The sequence below is a fragment of the Lissotriton helveticus genome, chromosome 6 (genome assembly GCF_964261635.1).
Source record: "Lissotriton helveticus chromosome 6, aLisHel1.1, whole genome shotgun sequence".
Lineage (NCBI taxonomy): Eukaryota > Metazoa > Chordata > Amphibia > Caudata > Salamandridae > Lissotriton > Lissotriton helveticus.
Window position 1 is genome coordinate 297,685,672 of NC_136067.1, and position 21,804 is coordinate 297,707,475.

At 44.6% G+C, this 21,804-nt stretch overlaps 1 protein-coding gene across 1 annotated transcript in view; it reads left to right on the plus strand.

The window, feature by feature from the left end:
* WDR35 (WD repeat domain 35) overlaps positions 1 to 21,804 on the plus strand; it is a 501,592-nt gene that overhangs the window by 349,475 nt on the left and 130,313 nt on the right. Inside the window, exon 23 of the mRNA XM_078647744.1 lies at positions 10,454 to 10,564. Within this exon, the coding sequence (XP_078503870.1) occupies positions 10,454 to 10,564 (111 nt within the window). The remainder of the gene's footprint in view (positions 1 to 10,453; positions 10,565 to 21,804) is intronic.

The following is a 21,804-nucleotide window of genomic DNA, read 5'->3' on the forward strand; positions in this document are numbered from 1 at the left end:
AATGCCATTGCGGCCGCAATTACCCAAATCGGCATTCATGAAGAAAATAACCAAAGCGCAAAACAAAGATTGCGAATTCGCTAAAAAATTCTCAGAATCCCAGTAGGTTAGCGCCAAAGCACGGAATTAGAGAATAAATTTAGCGAATTCGCAATACTAGCGCAATCGGAATTCATGAAATTTCTCTAATAGCGAAAAACCTAAAAATCTCCATTAGCGCCGCGCAAATTAAGGACAACCCAAAGCAGGTGGTAACCATAAAAGTGATTAGCGAAAATTTTGAAAAACAGTTGGCCAATCAGGAACAGGGACAGGGCTGACCAAACACACATAAGGAGACACAGCAGCAGCAGTTGGTGTCTCACAATGCCAGGAATGTACATGGTGGTCAGGCGGCGAAGGCTACAGCGAGCAGCACGGAGGAGACGCAGAATACAGGAGAGGATATTCCGCCAGCGGATCACCCTGCTGGGACAAACCAGGGAGTAGATCTATGCGAAGTACCGGTTGAATGGGGCCATGATAATTCAACTCGTACACGACCTTGACCCCCTGATGCAGCACCCAACAAGGCAGACCAATGCTGTGCCTACACATGTACAGGTATTGTGTAGCCTGCACCTCCTGGTCTCTGGTAGCTTCCAGGGGATAGTAGCCGCAGCAGGGGGGATATCCCAGCCCACCATGTCACGCTGCCTCCGGAGTTTTGTTGACGCAATGCTCACCCAGCTACACCGACACATCAGATTCCCCACCAGCCAACAGGAACTGGACTTGACAAAGTTAAACTTCTACAATGTGGCCCATTTCCCATCTGTGATAGGATGCATAGACTGCACCCACATTGCCATCTGCCCCCCAGCTGCGACGGAGTACATGTACCGGAATCGGAAGTCATACCACTCCCTCAACATACAGATGGTCTGCAATGCCAAGACTATCATAACTGACATCGTGGCCCAGTACCCAGGGAGTACCCATGACTCTTTTATATTCCGGCACAGCGGCCTCCACACACGACTGGCCAGGGGAGAATTTGGGGAAGGACACCTACTTGGTAAGTACACATTGTCAACAATTACACATTGCAATGATGTAGCTGCGCAGCACAGGCACTCACCCTCTGCTCCTCACATGCAGGTGACAGCGGCTACGCCCTCCGGGAATACCTCCTCACCCCATACCTCAACCCGGCTACACCACAGCAACGGCGGTACAATGTTTCTCACATACGGACAAGGAATTGTATAGAACGGACATTCGGCCTACTCAAGAGCCGGTTCCGCATACTGCACAAGACAGGTGGGGCCATGTACTACAGTCCTGATGTGTGCTGCCGCATTGTGGCTGTCAGCGCAATGTTACACAACATTGCAACCAAGCGCCGGATACCAGTAGAGATCTCTGGCAGTGAGTCTGAAGGGGACGACCGTCCACCAGCACATGTGCGGCATGCACGCGGGGAGAACCCTGCTGAAGGACACAGACGGCGCAACCACATCACTATGAACAGTTTCTGAAGGCCACAATCCACTCACCCAACATTCACTCCTGCATGGCAATGTAAAAAATGACAGGAGGCCCATGTATGTTGCATGAATAAATATTATTGTTAAATCCACAATAATAACGTAAAGTCTACATTCATAATATTGCAGCAGTATTGCGCCATACTGCTCCTAACTAGCCACTGGACATGCTTGTATCATCAGCATTATCTAGGCAACTTGCAAGTAACTCAATTGCGCCTCCGCCGCGCAGCCCCCAAACGACGCTCTGGCTCTTCCTCTGGGACGGCACGTGTCCCTGCAGTGGGCCTGGTGCTGCGGCGTAACACGCCAACCATTGAGGCAGACAAGCTGCTGACACTGGAGGCGCACTCACTGGTGTCGTCCCTCCCCACATTGCCTTCACCAGTAGGATGGAGTGCCAGTACGGCAGTGGTGACCTGCTCCAGCACCCGTCCAACATCCTCGACACATTGTATCAGCTGCTGCTGCTGCGCCAGGCACCGTCGTGATAGCTGGGAGGTGGCATTCCCCATTATGTAGTTCGAGCGGGTGTAGGCTGTCAGGCGCGTTAGGAGCTGCCGGTGGCGTCGGCGGGCGGAGTTGCGCTGCGATATAACTGCAGCAGTGTTGGCCTCCATGGCTGCCGCCATGCGCTCAATCCTATCACCCACATTGGCCACATTGCGGGCAATTTTATGTAGTTGCAGCTGGATGGCCCCTTGCCGTCGTGCCTGCTGTTGGTGAATGCGTAGCATCCGGCGCTCAGTGCTCATGCCTGGCATGCGCACAGCCATCCCCCTCCTGCCGCTGTGTGATGTGTCATGGTGGGAAGCCCTGACATGGCTGCTCTGCTGGCTGTCCACAGTGGGTGTGTGCACAGTCACCGCAGTTGATGCACCAGGAGTAGATGGTGCCACGGGTGGTGGAGTTGTGCTTGGCAAAGGTGCAGCACCTGATGGTGCTGAAGCTGTTGGTCTGGCCCTGCCTGCAGGGTTGGGTGCTGCGCCGGATGGTGCTGAAGCTGTTGGTCTGGCCCTGCCTGCAGGGTTGGGTGCTGCGCCGGATGGTGCTGGCGCTGTTGGTCTGGCCCTGCCTGCAGGGTTAGGTGCTGCGCCGGATGGTGCTGGCGCTGTTTGTCTCGCCCTGGCTGCAGGGTTAGGTGCTGCGCCGGATGGTGCTGGCGCTGTTTGTCTCGCCCTGGCTGCAGGGTTAGGTGCAGCGCCGGATGGTGCTGGCGCTGTATGTCTTGCCCTGGCTGCAGGGATTGGTGCTGCCAATGATGGTGCTGGAGCTGTTGGTGTTGGCCTGGCTGCGGTGTGTGGGGCTACGCCTGATGGTGCAGGAGGTGTTGGTGTTGGCACCTCCTCCGCATCCTCTTCTGACTCATCGATCTGCAGCATGTCACTGTCGCTGCTGTAGTCGCCGCCACCTGTGAGGGGAATTGGACTTACATTAATGCCATGTATCTGTCACACGTACAGCTTAGCGATAGCTTATTTTGGGTTACGTGTGGCTGCTTTGGGGTTCTTTTACATTATGGGCAGTCTACATGTCCGACATTGCTTGTGGCCATGATCTCATGTGCATTGTTTGTATGACTTGGAATGCATATGGGAGGCTATAGGGCCATGGCCATTGGTAGGGGACAGGGTCGCAGTCGCATGCCACTTACCTTGGCTGTCTTGGCTGGGTCGGGATGAGTCCAGGTTGGTGACACCTATGCAAGCCTCTGTCTCGAGGGTGTCCTCCACGCGGTCCTCCATGGGGGTATTGGGAGGGACAGTAGGGTCTCCGCCCCCAGTACCAGATGTCTCGCCCAGCCTCTCTGCCACCCTTTCCTTGGCACGACCTCGGAGGTCGTACCACCTCTTCTTTAATTCGTCCAGTGACCTGTGTGTCACGCCCACAGCGTTCACTTTGGCAGAAATTCCTAGCCAGATGCGACGTCTCTCCATCTCTGGCACCCTCCGGGAGTCCTTTCCGAAGAGTTTTGCGTGGTTTTCAACCACTCCCTCGATGAGGTGCTCCAACTCCGGCTCGGTAAACTTGAGCTTTCTCTTGCGCCCGGTGTCACTGGGCCCTGGTGCAGTCTCCTCTGTCATTGCTACTGTCGCTAAAGGGTGACTAGCGCTACTTTGGAGGTGTCCCGGTAGGAGCTCTCTGTTTCGCTGCAGACTCGCGGTCAGCCTCGCAGTTCACAATGGGTGTGGCAACTGCCTGCTTCCTGGTTGCGACGTCATCACGGCGCTCGTAAAGCGACTTCCCGTTGGTGAGTTCTCGCTACTGGCGAGATGTCGCTAATGTGGATTTGCGTGGCGCTAAATAGAGACGGAATATCTGGGTTTTTGCGACTTTTTCGGCGATTTCATTTTCTCGCTATCGATTTTAGCGCCCGTGTGCGAATCGCTTTGATTACTCGCTATCTATGATGAATTCCGATCTGCGCCTTTCCATTTGCGATTCGCTGTGAATCGCTAGTTGAGAGTCGCTGTTTCCTTCCTTGATGAATCAGGCTGATAGTCCAATCAATCCACTGAAGTGGTATGTATTATCATCTGGGATGTCCTATTGACTGCAAGGCTTTACGCAGTCCTAGGTTACAATCTTCCCAAATTGTGGAAAGGAGCTACTTTGAGTGGCTCAAGATTACAAACCGCTAGGATCCTCTATGTGATGAAACACAAGTTGTAATTTTAAGTGGGAAATTATGGCAATTGCAGTGCAGTGAGTAAAGCTGTGAAAAAGTGAATATTAAAATTGACTATCAGGGCACTCAACAATTTTAAGAAACGCTGTCCTGATGTCAATGATAAGAACAGTGCATATACAGTGTTAACAAAATAACTGTAGGAGATCAATATAAATGACAGGTCTACATGTTTCAGCCTATAGATAAAATAATCTAGGCTTACGTCAGGACCTTAACAGATGGAATCGCTACTGCAATCTAATGTGAAAAACTTGGAAAAACTAAATATAAGGTCTCAAAAAATAGATAAGGTTGGTACGTTACAACCTATAGTCACCTGTGTAACTTGAATGTAGTTCGATATCACAGGAGTAATGGGCCCATTCTCGTCTTTATGTGGGAGTGCTCCTCATCTCACCTGGCATCCTGCTCAGTATTTGAGGCACCGCTCTGTCCGTCGCTACCCCTGACTGGACTGATCCAGAAGGGGAGGTTCTTTGAATGCCAGGGCGGACGAACTAAGCTGCAGGTGCATGATGGATCATGAATGGCGTATTCACTCAGAGGTGGCGCAATGTCTCTTTCAACAGTGGGGAGAGCCTTGGTTAGATCTATTTGCCACCGAAGAGAACGCGCACTGTCAGCAGTAGTGCACGTTGAAATTTCCGAGGCGGCACTCGTTCAGCAACCCTTGGCGTCATGAGTGGAGTTGCGATCTATTGTACGCCTTTCCGCCTATACCACTTCTACCCAGAGTGCTGAAGAAAATCAGGCGTGACCGGGGCCCAAGTCATTCTTGTGGGCCCGGACTGGGCTCGAAGAGTTTGGTATCCCGAGGTACTCAGTATGAGCGTGGATCCCCCAATCTGACTGCCTCTTCAGGAGGACCTTCTGTCACAGCAGCAGGGAACAGTCCTCCACTCGAACCTGTCCAGCCTCCACCTCCTTCCGTGTAGATTGAGCGGCGACAGTTGATTCCATTTGACTTGCCTCCTGAAGTCTCTGATATCATTCTGGCAGCCAGGCGTTCCTCCACTAAATCGGTATATGCCTGCAAGTGGAACAAGTTTGTGGCACGGTGCACAGCAAAGGCTGTAGATCCCCTTTCTGCCCCTCTTTCGGAAGTCCTTTTGTTCCTTCTTTCTGTGGCCCGGCAGGACTCTGCTCTGGGCACTATTAAGGGCTACCTTTTTGCAATTTCTGCCTTTTTCAGGCTCCCTGATCAGCCCTCTCTTTTCAAGTCCACTGTCGTAAGTAGATTTCTCAAAGGCATTACTCCCCTTTTCCCTCCTGTTCCTTTTGTGATGCCGCAGTGGGACTTTAATCTGGTTCTTACCTATTTGATGTGAGCTCCCTTTGAGCCGCTTCACAACTGCCCTCTTTGTTTATTGACTTTGACGACTGCTTTCCTGGTTTCCATCACCTCCGCTAGGCGCGTGAGTGAGCTCCAGGCTCTTTCCTGTAAACCCCCTTTTCTGTCTGTTCATCCGGCCAAAGTTGTGCTCCGCACTCGTCCTTCCTTTTTAGGTCTCACCTACGCAGCGCGCATGCGATCCATACGAGACCTTTAGCCGTCGTTCTGCTCTTTTTCGAAGCACATACTCGTGCTTGTGGCGGCATCCACCTTGCAGGAGCGAAGAGGAGTGCGCCACAAGTATGTGCTTCCAAAAAGAGCAGGCTGCGTACGCACGTACCACTCCCGGGCCAGCAAAGGCATGCCAGCTCAAGCACTTGTGCTTTAAAACAGCTGCTGCTTGTGCTCTTTTGAAAGATGGGAAATTACAAGTTTTCAGAACATGCGGATTCAAGTCTTCACTATAATTGTTTCTTTTATTTGTTCTACATGTATTTATTTGCATATAAAAATGTAATATCCTCAGAGCATTACGAATAGCCACAAATAGTTAAACCCTGCAAACATGTACGGGTTTTATATTCGAACCAATGAAAGTTGAGCTTTAGACTACTCACCCTAACTTCAAATGCCTTGCATTAATGGCTGACTCACTCTCACAGACTCTCACACTCACACTCACACTCACACTGACACTGACACTGACACTGACACTCTCACTGACACTCTCACTGACACTCTCACTGACACTCTCACTCACACTCTCACTCACACTCTCACTCAAACAGACTCTCACACTGACTCTCAATCACACTGACTCTCTCACTCTCACACTGACTCTCTCACTCTCACACTGACTGACTCTCTCTCTCTCTCTCTCTCTCTCTCTCTCTCTCACTGACAGACTCTCACTGACAGACTCTCACTGACAGACTCTCACTGACAGACTCTCACTGACTGATTCTCCCACTATCTCACTAACTGACTCTCCCACTCCCACTCTCTCACTGACTGACTCACTCTCTCACTGACTGACTGACTGACTCACTCTCTCTCACTGACAGACTCTCCCATCTCTCTCTCTCTCTCTCACTCACTGACTGACTCACTCTCACTGACTGACTCACTCACTCACTCTCACTAACAGACTCACCACTCTCTCACTCACTGACTGACTCTCCCACTCACTCTCACTCACTGACTGACTCTCCTACTCACTCTCACTCACTGGCTCTCCCACTCACTGACTGACTCTCCAACTCACTCTCACTCACTGACTGACTCACTCTGTTTCACTGATTGACTGACTCACTCTCACTGTCTCACTGACTCTCTCACTGACAGACTCACTCTCTCACTGAGTGACAGACTCACTCTCTCACTCTCACTGAGACTCACTCTCACTGACAGACTCGCACTCACTCTCTCACTGACTGACACTCACTCTCACTGACTCACTCTCATTGACAGACTCTCACTGACAGACTCACTCTCACTGACAGACTCACTCTCACTGACTGACTCACTCTCACTGACTGACTCACTCTCACTGTCTGACTCACTCTCTCACTGACAAACTCTCTCACTGACAAACTCTCTCACTGACTGACTGACTCTCACTGACAGACTTTCTCACTCTCTCACTGACTGACTCTCCCTCACTACTGACTCTCTCGCACCACTGACTCTCTCTCACTGCTGACTCTCTCTCACTGACTCTCACTGACTGACTCTTTCCCACTGACTGACTCTCTCTCACTTGACTGACTGACTGACTCTCGCTAAAAGACTGATTGACTCTCCCTAAAAGACTAACTCACTCTCATTGACTGACTATCTCACTCTCTCACTCTCCTTCACTCTCACTGACTGACTCTCACTCTCACCGACTGACTCTCTCACTTTCATCACTGACTCTCACTTTCACTGACTGACTGACTCTCACTGACTGACTCTCTCACTCACTCTCACTGACTGACTCTCTCACTGACTCTCACTCTCACTGACTGACTGACTCTCACTCTCACTGACTGACTCTCTCACTCTCACTGACTCTCTCTCTCTCTCTCTCTCTCTCTCTCTGACTGACTCTCTCTCACTGACCGACTCTCTCACTCACTCTCACTAACTGACTGACCGACTGACTGACCTTCACCTACCTGTTATTTATGCCCCCCTCATAACAACAAAAAACACAACAAGCAACCATTGGGGCAGGCAGATACAAGTTGCCAGCATTGGAAGGACAAAAAAAAACTAAAGACATTATTTTTAATACTTTTTTAATATGGTCGTTCAGTTGTAAATAATGCTTTTTTGGTCACATCTGAGGTAACAAAAATGCTTCTGACACTTCTTTATTATGACTTTTCAGCATGCTGCCCTCTTCTGTACAGCACAGCTTAAAGATATAAGTAAAGTCAATATCTCTGACTAAACACTTATAAGTTCCCAAAGGCGAGAACTATTGGCTATGCCATTTCTTGTCTTACTTGTCACTGCCTTCTATATCGGGCAAACTATCACCTGGCCCGCTTTCTTTCCGCCTCCGCAACCTTCAAGAGAGGAAGAGAGGCTCCACCGTCTGGACCCAAAACGTGCGCTCTCATTTTACCTGAATCGCACACAACAATTCAAGGTGGATGATCAGCTTTTTGTTGGCTACGTAGGCGCCAAGAAAGGCCGGGCTGTACACAAGAGAACTATCTCCTGCTGGGTCGTATTGTGTATAAAAGCCTGTTATTCTCTCGCTAAAAAGGAGCCTCCGGTGGGGCTGCGCAACCATTCTACCAGGGCAACAGCAGCTACTACTGCATTGGGACGTGGTGTCCCCCTGCAAGACATCTTTCAGGCAGCCACGTGGGCCTCGCTGCACACTTTTACTAAGCATTATTGCCTTGACAGCCAAGTCCGGAGAGGCGGCTTCTTTGGCCGTTCTGTTCTCCGTGACTTTCTGGTGTGATCTTGGTTCGCAGACCCACCACTGAGGTTGGTATTGCTGAAGTATCTATTCTAAGGTAAGGAATCTATCACTAATGTGTCTCTTTCAGATGCACAAGTTACTTACCTTCGGTAACGATATATCTGTAAGAGACATTAGTTAGTGATAGATTCCTTACCATCCCACCCATCCTCCCCGTTCTGTGAACTGATTTCTAGGGTTAAGGTCATCCCTTTCAGGGCCCTAGCTTCAATGCACCAGTGGTCAGTATCTTGCATGGCTCTGCGCTCCTGGCGCGGAAAGTCATGCACAGAACTGACGTCAGCGCACAAGGGCGACGTCTAAGTAGCTGCCCCCACATCATCTCGCCGATCACGACAACGGACACGGAGCCGCAAAATGCGACCTTCCGTCGCACCAGGATACTGCTGACGAAAACTTTCCGGATCCAGTCTGACGCCTGGGGGTAATTCTAAGGTAAGGAATCTATCACTAACTAATGTCTCTTACAGATATATCGTTACCGAAGGTAAGTAACTTGTGCATTAAGCACTGAAACTAAGAGGGAGAAGGGAAATCAAAGAGTTGGGAAGTAGAAAAAACAAGAAAACCCAAAAAATGTAGGGATTTTGTCTGATGCATACACATGTATTTATTAGTTGATTGGAGATGGTCTTCAATGGTAACCTAACTGTTGTGCTCTAGGACCCTAGTTGTGAATTTCGTTACAGGACCGGAGAGTTGCATTATGCCTAAACTCTTTTTAATGCCACTCCTTCAGCACTACAAAGTATTATTGTGACATCATAAAACCAAACGATCTGCAGATCTAGAACTCCAGACAGCCTCTTATATATTCCTTATCCTCTTTCAAATGTATGTCTCCACAAATGTGAAAGCCGCTCCAGCAATCCCCAACTCACTGAATCACTTCCTCTTCCTTTCTCTTTATGGTAGATATTCTGATAGGAAAAAATAAAAATAGCCAATGGGTCACAAATTGCGACCTACTTTATGAATATTAATGAGGTAGGTCAACTGCGACCTCATTAAGAATCGCTAAATGTGTGAAAGACACAGTGCATAGGTGTTTGGAATTTTCTAATAGCGAATCGCAAAAATTCGCTATTAGGAAATCGCAAACAGAAATCATAGTACATTTGGCCCTTAGTTTCCATTCGCAAAAAGTAGCTGCAAATTACACACCAATTTTTGTGAATGGAATCTTATTCTGTAAACTGACTTATGTACTTTTAGATCGATGATTCGCAAAATCATAATTCACAGGAAGTTGCAGAATGACCTGCCTAATTAATATCCACTAGGAAGGTTGTAATTTGCAACTCCCTGTGATTGGCTGCAAACACAGGAATGGTGAGCTGCAAGGGACAGAAGATGATAATCCCTGCGTTTGCATTTCCAAACAGAAACTTTTTTGTTGTTAAAGCAAGCTCAGTTACTTAAGGGAATCGCCACTGTTTCATCAAAAAAATAAAATGCTTCTAGTTTGGCAACATTTCAAAAGAAGCAGTCCGCAGGAGCACTACCTCTCCCTCTGGAACTGCCAACCCGATTTCCAAAAGGCAAGGACAATATTTTGCAACCAGAAGTGAGGTTGCCTACTACTGATACATAGATTACCAATTCACAATTTGGAAATGACACCCTTTTCACTCCTCTTTCAAATTGCAATTCAATATGGGTCACAAAACCCATTTTATGAGTCGCAGAAACTTTTCTGACTCGTAAAATTCTTTTTTCTACATATCAAAAAAGGATTTTGCTGTCTCAAAACCAGTGATTTTGCGAATCTCCGGGTTTGCACTCACAAATTCTTTAATACATCAGGCCTTAGGTGTGAAAGAAGAAGAGAATGTAAGCTGCAATTAAATATGAACATTAAAATGTTATTTCATTTGAAAATATGCTAGAAACTGCCAATTGTTTATTTCTTACAGGATATAGCACGCATGTTTGTGACAGTGGGAATGTGTGAGCAGGCCATAACTGCCTTCCTGAAATGCAGTCAACCAAAAGCTGCAGTTGATGCTTGTGTACATCTGAACCAGGTGAGAGTCGGCCATCAAGCGGATGTTGGATCATGATTTCATCCAGAATTTCTCATGTACATTTGAAATTCAGTTTTCTATTGTTTATACAAACACTGTCTTGTATCACTTAAGATCTCCGATAATACATGTACTATCACATTCCTGAAATATATGTATTTAAAGGTACAGTCACATAAAAACCTCTACTGCATTAATAGTCAAATACTAAGTCATTCCTTTCAAACTACTGCATACAGTTTGGACAGCCATGCAAAATTCCCAGTCATTCATATTGTTTAATGAAACATATGTTAATGTATATCTGTTTAGTATTTCCCACATTATTGCTTGCATAGGTTGTACCACATTATGCCAATGTGCTTCAGTCTAACATGTTGTGCTCCACTCCATTGCCAGCCATGCACCAAAAGGCAGACTGAAGCTATTATTAAACAGAATAGTGGCTCCAAAAGCACATGCAATATCGATTCCCCAAGTCAAATAGAACAGAGACACAAATGTGATTCCCAGTTTACATTGTTTCATCGCCCTGTCCACCTCCATACTAGGGAGTGGATCATGAAACTTCTTTGCCAAAATGTTTGCTATAGTGTCAGAATTCTTAATAGTAGGGTAGTTTTTTAAGACATTTCTGCGTATCCCTATTGTCACCACTCTCTAGCGGCCTTTTAGAACAGTTCTTAATTGCATTGTTCTGTGGGCAGATTGGTCCCCTTGGCACCACCTAAATCATCACCTACTGGTGCTTTATTTATTTGTATGCTTTCAATATATATATATATATATATATATATATATATATATATATATATATATATATATATATATATATATATATATATTCACTGAAAAAAACATAGGTTAGAGACCATATATAGTTAGCTGGACATTTTATTGACATAAAACCAATGAAATTCCATATATAGTTGCACTAACTATATATCGCGCACCCGCAATCCACTGCTGATGATGCCACATATTACATCATTCATGACATGGTCAGTGACATCACTGATGACATCACTGATGACATCTCAAATGACATCACTGATGACATCACTGATGACATCTCAAATGACATCACTGATGACATCATCTAGTGTCTGTGTTTTTGTAAAGTTTAAATATGTTTTACATATTGAAGAATGAGTGGATGTATGGAAGACTGAGTGTGTGTGTGGCTGGCTGGGAGGTGTGTGACTCTGTGCATATCAATGTGTACTTGTATCAGTGATTGTATAAGAGAGTAAGTATGTGTTAGTATATGTGTGAAAAGTATGGTGTTCTGTGTTTAACTGTATAGATGAGGAAATCGAAGTGTGATTGATTCTTCACAGGACTGACTAGGTGTATGAGTGCATATGATAGTGTTGTAATAATGAGTGACTGTATGTATGAGTGATTGTATGGGTGAATGAGTGAATGTGTGTGTAGATGTAGGAATCAGTGAGTGCGTATGTAGTAACTGGTATTGGTGTGTCATGATGTCATCAGTGATGTCATTTGAGATGTCATCAGTGATGTCATTTGAGATGTCATCAGTGATGTCATCAGTGATGTCACTGAAGTATGGTGTTCTGTGTTTAACTGTATAGATGAGGAAATGGAAGTGTGATTGATTCTTTACAGGACTGACTAGGTGTGTGAGTAACTCCATGGATGAGTGGCAGTGTGTGAGTGTCTGCATAGGTGTATGAGTGCATATGATAGTGTTGTAATAATGAGTGACTGTATGTATGAGTGATTGTATGGGTGAATGAGTGAATGTGTGTGTAGACGTAGGAATCAGTGAGTGCGTATGTAGTAACTGGTATTGGTGTGTCATGATGTCATCAGGGATGTCATTTGAGATGTCATCAGTGATGTCATCAGTGATGTCACTGACCATGTCATGAATGATGTAATATGTGACATCATCAGCAGTGGATTGCGGGTGCGCGATATATAGTTAGTGCAACTAACTATATATGGAATTTCATTGGTTTTATGTCAATAAAATGTCCAGCTAACTATATATGGTCTCTAACCTATGGTTTTTTCAGTGAATTTTCAAGGTTTTGTAAATGCAAATTCCTAACTATATATGGTCTATAACCTATGGTTTTTTCAGTGAATTTCATTGGTTTTTTAAAAGCTAATATCTATAGCTGTAAAATATATTCTTTATTACGTGACGTATCACGTAGCCACGTGAGACGCCTCATGGCGCGTCGCATAACCGTGACGTATCGGCTCTGCAGCGCAAACAAAACCCGTAACGTAAGCGTGCCGGAGCACGCTTACAGATATATATATATTTTTTAACCTTAATTAGACAAAATCCACACGTGCACATATCTTGAGGCCTTGCAAAGGCACATCAAACAAACAGTCCCTACAATTTTGCCAAGTTTGCTGGAAATCTATTCCCTTAATTTTTTTTTTACTGTTTCTCTTGGTTTTCCCCTTGTTACGCTTACCGGGACGCTACCCGGTACGCGAACCGGACGCTCCAAAAACACAAGATGGCGGACTCCCGTTACGCTGCCGGTTAGCTGCCCGGTTCGCGTACCGGGAAGCGCCTCTACCGCGAAAAATCACGGGGGACTTTAATATCCCCCTCATCAATCCTAGGGGGTCAGGAGGGGTTTACCTTGTCCCCTTTCCTTCATTTCCCCCTTCTTTTTTCACCACATCTTGTCTCTCGAACCTACCGAGAGACAAGATGGCGGCCGCTCCGGACTGTTTACAATGTTGACAGCTACGCTGCCGGTTAGCTGCCCAGTTAGCTGCCCGGTGAGCTGCCCGGTGAGCTGCCCGGTTCGCGTACCGGGACGCGCCTCTACGGCGTAAAATCGCAAAAAAAAATTATTTTTTATTTTTTGCCCCGCGGGGCACTTTAATATCCCCCTCATCAATCCTAGGGGGTCAGGAGTGGTCTACCTTGCCCCCTTTCCTTCATTTCCCCCTTCGTTTTTCACCACATCTTGTCTCTCGATCGTACCGAGAGACAAGATGGCGGCCGCTCCGGACTGTTTAGAATGTTGACAGACACCGGAGAGCCAATCAGCTTCGCTTTGCGAAGTTCCGTTACGCGTCAGGTACGCGAACCGGGGCGCTAACCGGAGCGCTGTCACAGATATATATTTTTTTAAACGTTAATTTCTCAAAATCCACTGGAGCACATATATTGAGACATAGCAAAGGCACGTCGGGCAAACCATATCTACAATTTTGCCAAGTTTCATGTAAATCTATTCAGCCGTTCGAGTTAAAAGTGAGTCCAACCGCCCTATGGAAAAATGAATGGGAAAAACGCGTTTTGGGACCCCCCTTTTTTCTCGGCCCCCCTTGACGAAACCCCCCCCCCCAAATTTTCAGGGGCTGCTCAGAAACAAAATGTGCCATTTTCCTGAAAATTTCAGCCAATTCCGTCCACAAACGCCAAAGTTATTAGACACAGAATTTTCAGAAATCCCATAGAGAAAAAATCCTAACTATATATACACCCACTGGCTATCGCCAGTAGGTAATATACATATATAAACATATATAATCTGCATATCTATATAAATATAAATGCATGCATACATATACATATATGCATACATATGCATGTTATTTACATGAAAGTTTTAAAAACACTAATAAAAGCAAAGCTAAAAAGCCACCTCATTACAAACAGAATGGCTTTAACTTAAACGAGGGCGAGATCTATTGCATTTTCAATGCTTGTTTACTTTGGTTCTACCAAGAAGGCATTCAGATGTGTCACACATTTGCCATAAATTCTGAATGTTAGCACTCTAGTTGCTCATTAGATCACTGTAGTAAAGCTAGTGCTCACCAGGGAAGTCTGCTGCTAATCATGGTTTGCAGCCATTTTCCCGCATTTTTTATCCCGCAGACTTTCAGTCCGCATACCATTATCCCGCAAGGTCATTGACCTCGCATACCATTATCCCGCATTGTTTCAAAACGCATGTGCATTTATCGCGCATGCCTTTACAAAGAATTACGTTTTAAAGGCATGTATGGTAAATGCATTTGCGTTGTGAAAACCACGATGACGAGAGAGGTAAGTGGGTTTGTGTTAATTTTTTCGTGGGTTAGTGATTGTGTAGTGTAGTGTAGTGTTGTGTAGTGTAGTGTTGTGTTAGTGTAGTGTAGAGTTGTGGTGGTTGTTTAGTGTAGGGTCATGCTGGGGGTAGTGTCTTAGGGTTTAGGGTTGTGTTGTAGTGTTTGCGTAGTGTAGGGTCATGCTGGGGGTAGTGTTTTAGGGTTTAGGGTAGTGTTGTAGTGTTTGCGTAGTGTAGGGTCATGCTGGGGGTAGTGTTTTAGGGTTTAGGGTTGTGTTGTAGTGTTTGCGTAGTGTAGGGTCATGCTGGGGCTAGTGTTTTAGGGTTTAGGGTAGTGTTGTAGTGTTTGCGTAGTGTAGGGTCATGCTGGGCGTAGTGTTTTAGGGTTTAGGATAGTGTTGTAGTGTTTGCGTAGTGTAGGGTCATGCTGGGGGTAGTGTTTTAGGGTTTTGGGTAGTGTTGTAGTGTTTGCGTAGTGTAGGGTCATGCTGGGGTGTAGTATTTTAGGGTTTAGGGTAGTGTTGTAGTGTTTGCGTAGTGTAGGGTCATGCTGGGGGTAGTGTTTTAGGGTTTTGGGTAGTGTTGTAGTGTTTGCGTAGTGTAGGGTCATGCTGGGGGTAGTGTTTTAGGGTTTTGGGTAGTGTTGTAGTGTTTGCGTAGTGTAGGGTCATGCTGGGGTGTAGTGTTTTAGGGTTTTGGGTAGTGTTGTAGTGTTTGCGTAGTGTAGGGTCATGCTGGGGTGTACTGTTTTAGGGTTTTGGGTAGTGTTGTAGTGTTTGCGTAGTGTAGGGTCATGCTGGGGGTAGTGTTTTAGGGTTTTGGGTAGTGTTGTAGTGTTTGCGTAGTGTAGGGTCATGCTGGGGGTAGTGTTTTAGGGTTTTGGGTAGTGTTGTAGTGTTTGCGTAGTGTAGGGTCATGCTGGGGGGTAGTGTTTTAGGGTTTTGGGTAGTGTTGTAGTGTTTGCGTAGTGTAGGGTCATGCTGGGGGTAGTGTTTTAGGGTTTTGGGTAGTGTTGTAGTGTTTGCGTAGTGTAGGGTCATGCTGGGGGTAGTGCTTTAGGGTTTAGGGTAGTGTTGTAGTGTTTGCGTAGTGTAGGGTCATGCTGGGGGTAGTGTTTTAGGGTTTAGGGTAGTGTTGTAGTGTTTGCGTAGTGTAGGGTCATGCTGGGGGTAGTGTTTTAGGGTTTAGGGTAGTGTTGTAGTGTTTGCGTAGTGTAGGGTCATGCTGGGGGTAGTGTTTTAGGGTTTAGGGTAGTGTTGTAGTGTTTGCGTAGTGTAGGGTCATGCTGGGGGTAGTGTTTTAGGGTTTAGGGTTGTGTTGTAGTGTTTGCGTAGTGTAGGGTCATGCTGGGGCTAGTGTTTTAGGGTTTAGGGTAGTGTTTTAGTGTTTGCGTAGTGTAGGGTCATGCTGGGCGTAGTGTTTTAGGGTTTAGGATAGTGTTGTAGTGTTTGCGTAGTGTAGGGTCATGCTGGGGGTAGTGTTTTAGGGTTTTGGGTAGTGTTGTAGTGTTTGCGTAGTGTAGGGTCATGCTGGGGTGTAGTATTTTAGGGTTTAGGGTAGTGTTGTAGTGTTTGCGTAGTGTAGGGTCATGCTGGGGGTAGTGTTTTAGGGTTTTGGGTAGTGTTGTAGTGTTTGCGTAGTGTAGGGTCATGCTGGGGGTAGTGTTTTAGGGTTTTGGGTAGTGTTGTAGTGTTTGCGTAGTGTAGGGTCATGCTGGGGTGTAGTGTTTTAGGGTTTTGGGTAGTGTTGTAGTGTTTGCGTAGTGTAGGGTCATGCTGGGGGTAGTGTTTTAGGGTTTAGGGTAGTGTTGTAGTGTTTGTGTAGTGTAGGGTCATGCTGGGGGTAGTGTTTTAGGGTTTAGGGTAGTGTTGTACTGTTTGTGTAGTGTAGGGTCATGCTGGGGGTAGTGTTTTAGGGTTTAGGGTAGTTTAGTTGATTAGTGTATGCTAAATGCATATTCGTTCTAAAGGTTTTCGTTATTTTAATTTGCGGCCTAATAGTACATGCGGGATTTCGTCATATATTCGCTAATCATACTTTCTATGGCAAAATGAACCCCCTCATTTTGTTCCTTTTTAAATTAAATGTTTTAAGAGTTACCACTTTATTCCAATCAAGATGGCTTCATGTGTGCCATACCTTTGTAATAAGTAGGACTGTTAGCACTCTAGTTGTTCTTTAGAACACTCTGGGACATTCTGTCATTGGGCTATAGTTGGGCTACATCTGGCTGATATTTGGGCTACATTTGTTTTTTTTGTCTCTGGTGGCCATCTTTGGGCTACGTTGGGCTACATTGGGCTCCAACATATATATACAGCCCAATGTAGCCCAATATATATTTTTCAAAGTTAATTTTCGTAAAAACCACTGGAGCCTATATCTTGAGACATAGCAAAGGCACATCGGGCTACCAGTCCCTACAATTTTGCCAAGTTTGGTGTAAATCCATTCAGCCGTTCAGGCTAAAAGTGAGGCCAACCGCCCTATGGAAAATTGCATGGGAAAAACACGTTTTGGGACCCCCCTTTTTTCTCGGCCCCCCCTTGACGAAACCCCCCCAAATTTTCAGGGGCTGCTCAGAAACAAAATGTTCCATTTTCCTGAAAATTTCAGCCAATTCTGTCCTCAAACGCCAAAGTTATTCGACATAGAATTCTCAAAAATCCCATAGGAAAAAAATCCTAACTATATATACCTACTGGCTATCGCCAGTAGGTAATATATATATATATATATATATATATATATATATATATATATATATATATATATATATATATATATATATATATATATATATATATATTCACTTAAAAAAACATAGGTTTCAGGCCTTATATAGTTAGGAATTAGCATTAAAAAAAACATTGAAATTGCTCCTATATAGTTATTTGGACTAACTATATTTCGCGCACCCGCAATCCACTGCTGATGATGTCACATATTCCATCATTCATGACATGGTCAGTGACATCACTGATGACATCACTGATGACATCATCCAGTGACTGTGCGTTTCTGTAAAGTTTAAATATGTTTTACATATTGAAGAATGATTGGGTGTATAAGTATCTGGATGAAGGATTTAGTAGGTGCGTGACTGACTATATGAGTGAGTGATTAAATGTGTCTTACTAAATGCATGGGTTAGTGACTAAACTGTCTGAATGTGTGCATCAGTATGTCTGTTGTTGTTTAAGCTGCTGCATGTGTTGATCAGTAGCTATATGAGTGGCTATATGGTTTATTGATTGGTTGCCCAAGTATTTGTATGGGAGACAGAGTGTGTGTGGGTGGCTGGGAGGTGTGTGACTCTGTGCATAGATGTCTGAGCAATTGATTCACTAGGTGTATGAGTTCAAGAGTGCATGTGGAAACAGTTGTATGGGCGGTTGACTGTGTGCATGGGTGTGTTGGTGAGTGAATGGATATGTCAGTGCTACATGTCCAAGTAAGTACATATGTTTAACACAGTGCATGTGAGAGTTGGCATATATAAATGACTATACATGAGGGCCAGTGATTGTGCGAGTGGCTGTATGGATCATTGTGTACTTGTATCAGTGATTGTATAAGAGAGTAAGTATGTGTTATTATATGTTTGAATAAGTAAGGTGTTGTGTGTATAACTGTATAGTTGAGGAAATGGAAGTGTGATTGATTCTTTGCATGACTGACTAGGTGTGTGAGTAACTCCATGGATGAGTGGCAGTGTGTGAGTGTCTGTATAGGTGTATGAGTGCATATGTTAGTGTTGTATTGATGAGTGACTGTATGTATGAGTGATTCTATGGGTGAATGAGCGGATGTGTGTGTAGACCTAGGAATCAGTGAGTGCATATGTAGTAACTGGTATTTGTGTGTCAATGGTTTCAAGAATGGTAGTCTGTATTTAACACTGGGTGTATCAAAGGTTATATTAGAGTGTGAGGAGGTGCATCGTATTATCACATGAATGAGATCATCAGTGGGATGTATGACATTACAACGCATTCTTTTACTACGCATGCCTTTACATCGCAGGTTTTACAACGCATGCTGTTACAAAGCATGGCGTTGAGGGGTGCTGGATAGTGAATAGTTTAATTTACTATTCCAACTCCAGTCCCCGTGGATAGTAGGGAAGGTGTTGGATAGTAAATTAAATCCATTCCCTATCCTAGAGCGCCCCCCAGCGCTATGTGTTGTAATGACATGCGTTGTAATAGTTGTGTCGTAAAGGCACTGCGTGGTAAAAGTTGCGTTGTAAAGGATGTTTCCCCATCAGTGATGTGATCAGTGATGTCAATTGAGATGCCATCAGTGATGTCATCAGTGATGTCATTTGAGATGTCATCAGTGATGTCACTGACCATGTCATGAATGATGTAATATGTGACATCATCAGCAGTGGATTGCGGGTGCGCAAAATATAGTTAGTCCAACTAACTATATAGGAGCAATTTCAATGTTTTTTTTAATGCTAATTCCTAACTATATAAGGGCTGAAACCTATGGTTTTTTAAGTGAATTTGCAAGGTTTTTTAAATGCTAATTCCTAACTATATAAGACCTGAAACCTATGGTTTTTTAAGTGAATTTGCAAGGTTTTTTAAATGCTAATTCCTAACTATATAAGGCCTGAAACCTATAGTTTTTTTAGTAAATTTGCAAGGTTTTTTTAAATGCTAATTCATAACTATATCAGGCATGAATCCTATAGTTTTTTTTCCATACATTTCAAAGGTTTTATAAATGCTAATTCTATTAGCGGATAACGTTTAAATATGTTATTATCCTTCTGGGACCACCTGAGCAGCCATCTTGTTTCTCAGGAGAAGTGAGGCACAAGAGAGCACAAAACAAGAGTGGAAAACGCGAAAAGGGGGCAGGGTAGAGACTCCCTGACCCCCCAGGGGGTCCCAGAAGGACCACCAAGTGCAAATCAAACTCTTGTTTTGGGCTCTCTTGTGCCTCAGTTCTCCTAAAAAACAAGATGGTGGCCAACACTTCCTGGTTTGGACAGTTGACAGTCGACTGCCAGCCAATCAGAAACTCGCTCGCGCACGTACGCGTACGGTACGCGCACGTACACGTACGGTACGCGTACCGTACGCGTACGGTGCGCGTACGGTGAGCGCATATAGATATATAATTTGCTCAAATTCAATTTTCTCAACTACCAGAGGGATTTTCACCAAATATAGAAAAGACACTACTGCATACCTTCCCTACCATTTTGCCAAGTTTGGTGTAATTCCGTTCAGCCTTTCGGGCTGTAGCCGCGTCTAAGGGTCCCATAGAAAATGCCATTTGAAAAATTTCAAATTCTATTTTCTCAAGAACTACTGGAGGGATTTACACCAAACATACAAAAGGCACTGCTGCATACCAGTCCCTACCATTTTGCCAAATCTGGTGTAATTCCGTTCAGCCGTTCGAGCTGTAGCCGTGTCAGAATGTCCCTGTGGAAATTAACATGGGAAAAACATGTTTTGGGACCCCCTTTTTTTTCTCGGCCCCCGCTTGACGAATCCCCCCCGAAACTTTCAGGGAAGGAGCGGAGGGGAGCGAGGCAAATTTAAGGAAAATTACAGGCAGAGCCCTCAATCTGCGCCAAAGTTATTCACAGGGGCTGTGGGTGGGAGGGGAAAAAAAGGGGGAAAAATGTATTGTAAGGAAGAACTATGGTGTGGACAAAGTAACGAAATGTTTTATTAGAGACTTAATGCAGAGGAAAGACAAATTTAGACGCAAGCAATGTCTAAGACAAGATTGTTAATTTGGAACGTTGCTGGCCTCAATAGTAAGCAAAAGAGGAGTCTGGTACAAGAAGAAATAGGCATGTATAAATCACAATTTGCTCTTCTCTCAGAAACTCACATTAGTTACCAAGATAGGAAGCTGCTATCACAATTGGTGTATGAGCTGGTGGTCTGCTCAACACTGGGTGCCTCCATTAGGGGGGTGGCTATACTAAAACAGAAGGGATTGGGGATAGAAATCTTAAAAACATCATCAGATGAGCGGGGGAGGTGGGCGATAACTCAAGTTCAATTGGAACACAAGAAATTTGTTTTATGTTTGGTTTACGGATCTAATATAGATGACCCTAAGCTGTTTGAGCATTTAAGTATTGAGCTATTAGAGTGGGAGGGTGAAATGCTAGTGATGAGAGATTTTAATTGTGTAATAGATTACAAAATTGACTCTACAGGACAGGGTTCCCCTCGCAGGATGCGTAAGGTTAGATCTGCAATTTTGGAATTGGGTAGATTGCTTAATATAAAAGATGTATGGCGGTCTAAATACCCTAATCTTGCGGGGCATACATACTACTCAGCGCCTCATAGATCTTGCTCAAGAATAGATATGGTATGGGCGACTGATCAAATAGTGGATAAATGTAAGATAGAACTGTGCCCGAGGATTACCTCTGATCACAACCCGATATTATTAGAGCTCGAGAATGGTGATTCGAGGCCAGATGTACGACAATTTACATTTCCGAGATATTTACTTACTGAGCTGGGTTTCGTGACTTCTTTAAAAAAACACATTACAGAATTTATTGAATTGAACATTAATTCAGCTACTATTAACGTAGTTTGGGATGCATGTAAATGCAGTATAAGGGGGTTCACTCAACAATACATCTACAGAACTAATGCTGAAAATCGCAGAGCTACTAAGAAAATTACTTCTAATATACTGCAAATGGAGCAGAAATTAGCAGACGCAACCAAACAACTAAATGTAAGCATTGATGAGTTAAGATTAGAACTTTTAAAACTACAATCATCTCTTAAAAAGATGCTAAGAGATCGATACTGTGCCAAAATACATAAATATAAATTAAATCAATATGAAGGAGGAGATAGAATTGGAAAAATATTGGCATATAAAGTTGCGGATAAAAAGGCGAGAACCAAGATTAAAATGATTAAAGGGTCTGATTCGCATAAATACGATCAACCAGCACAGATTCTTGGTCAGTTTGTCAATTACTACCAGAATCTATACACTCCTGACAATACTCCCACCAGAGCTGGAATCACACAATATTTAGATAAATATATGCCCATACAAAAAGACACCGCTAAAGAAAAATTACAACTACTTAGTTTAAAAATAACACAATCTGAGATAAATACAGCTATTTTAGCCTTACCTCTTGGGAAAGCTGTTGGAGAGGAT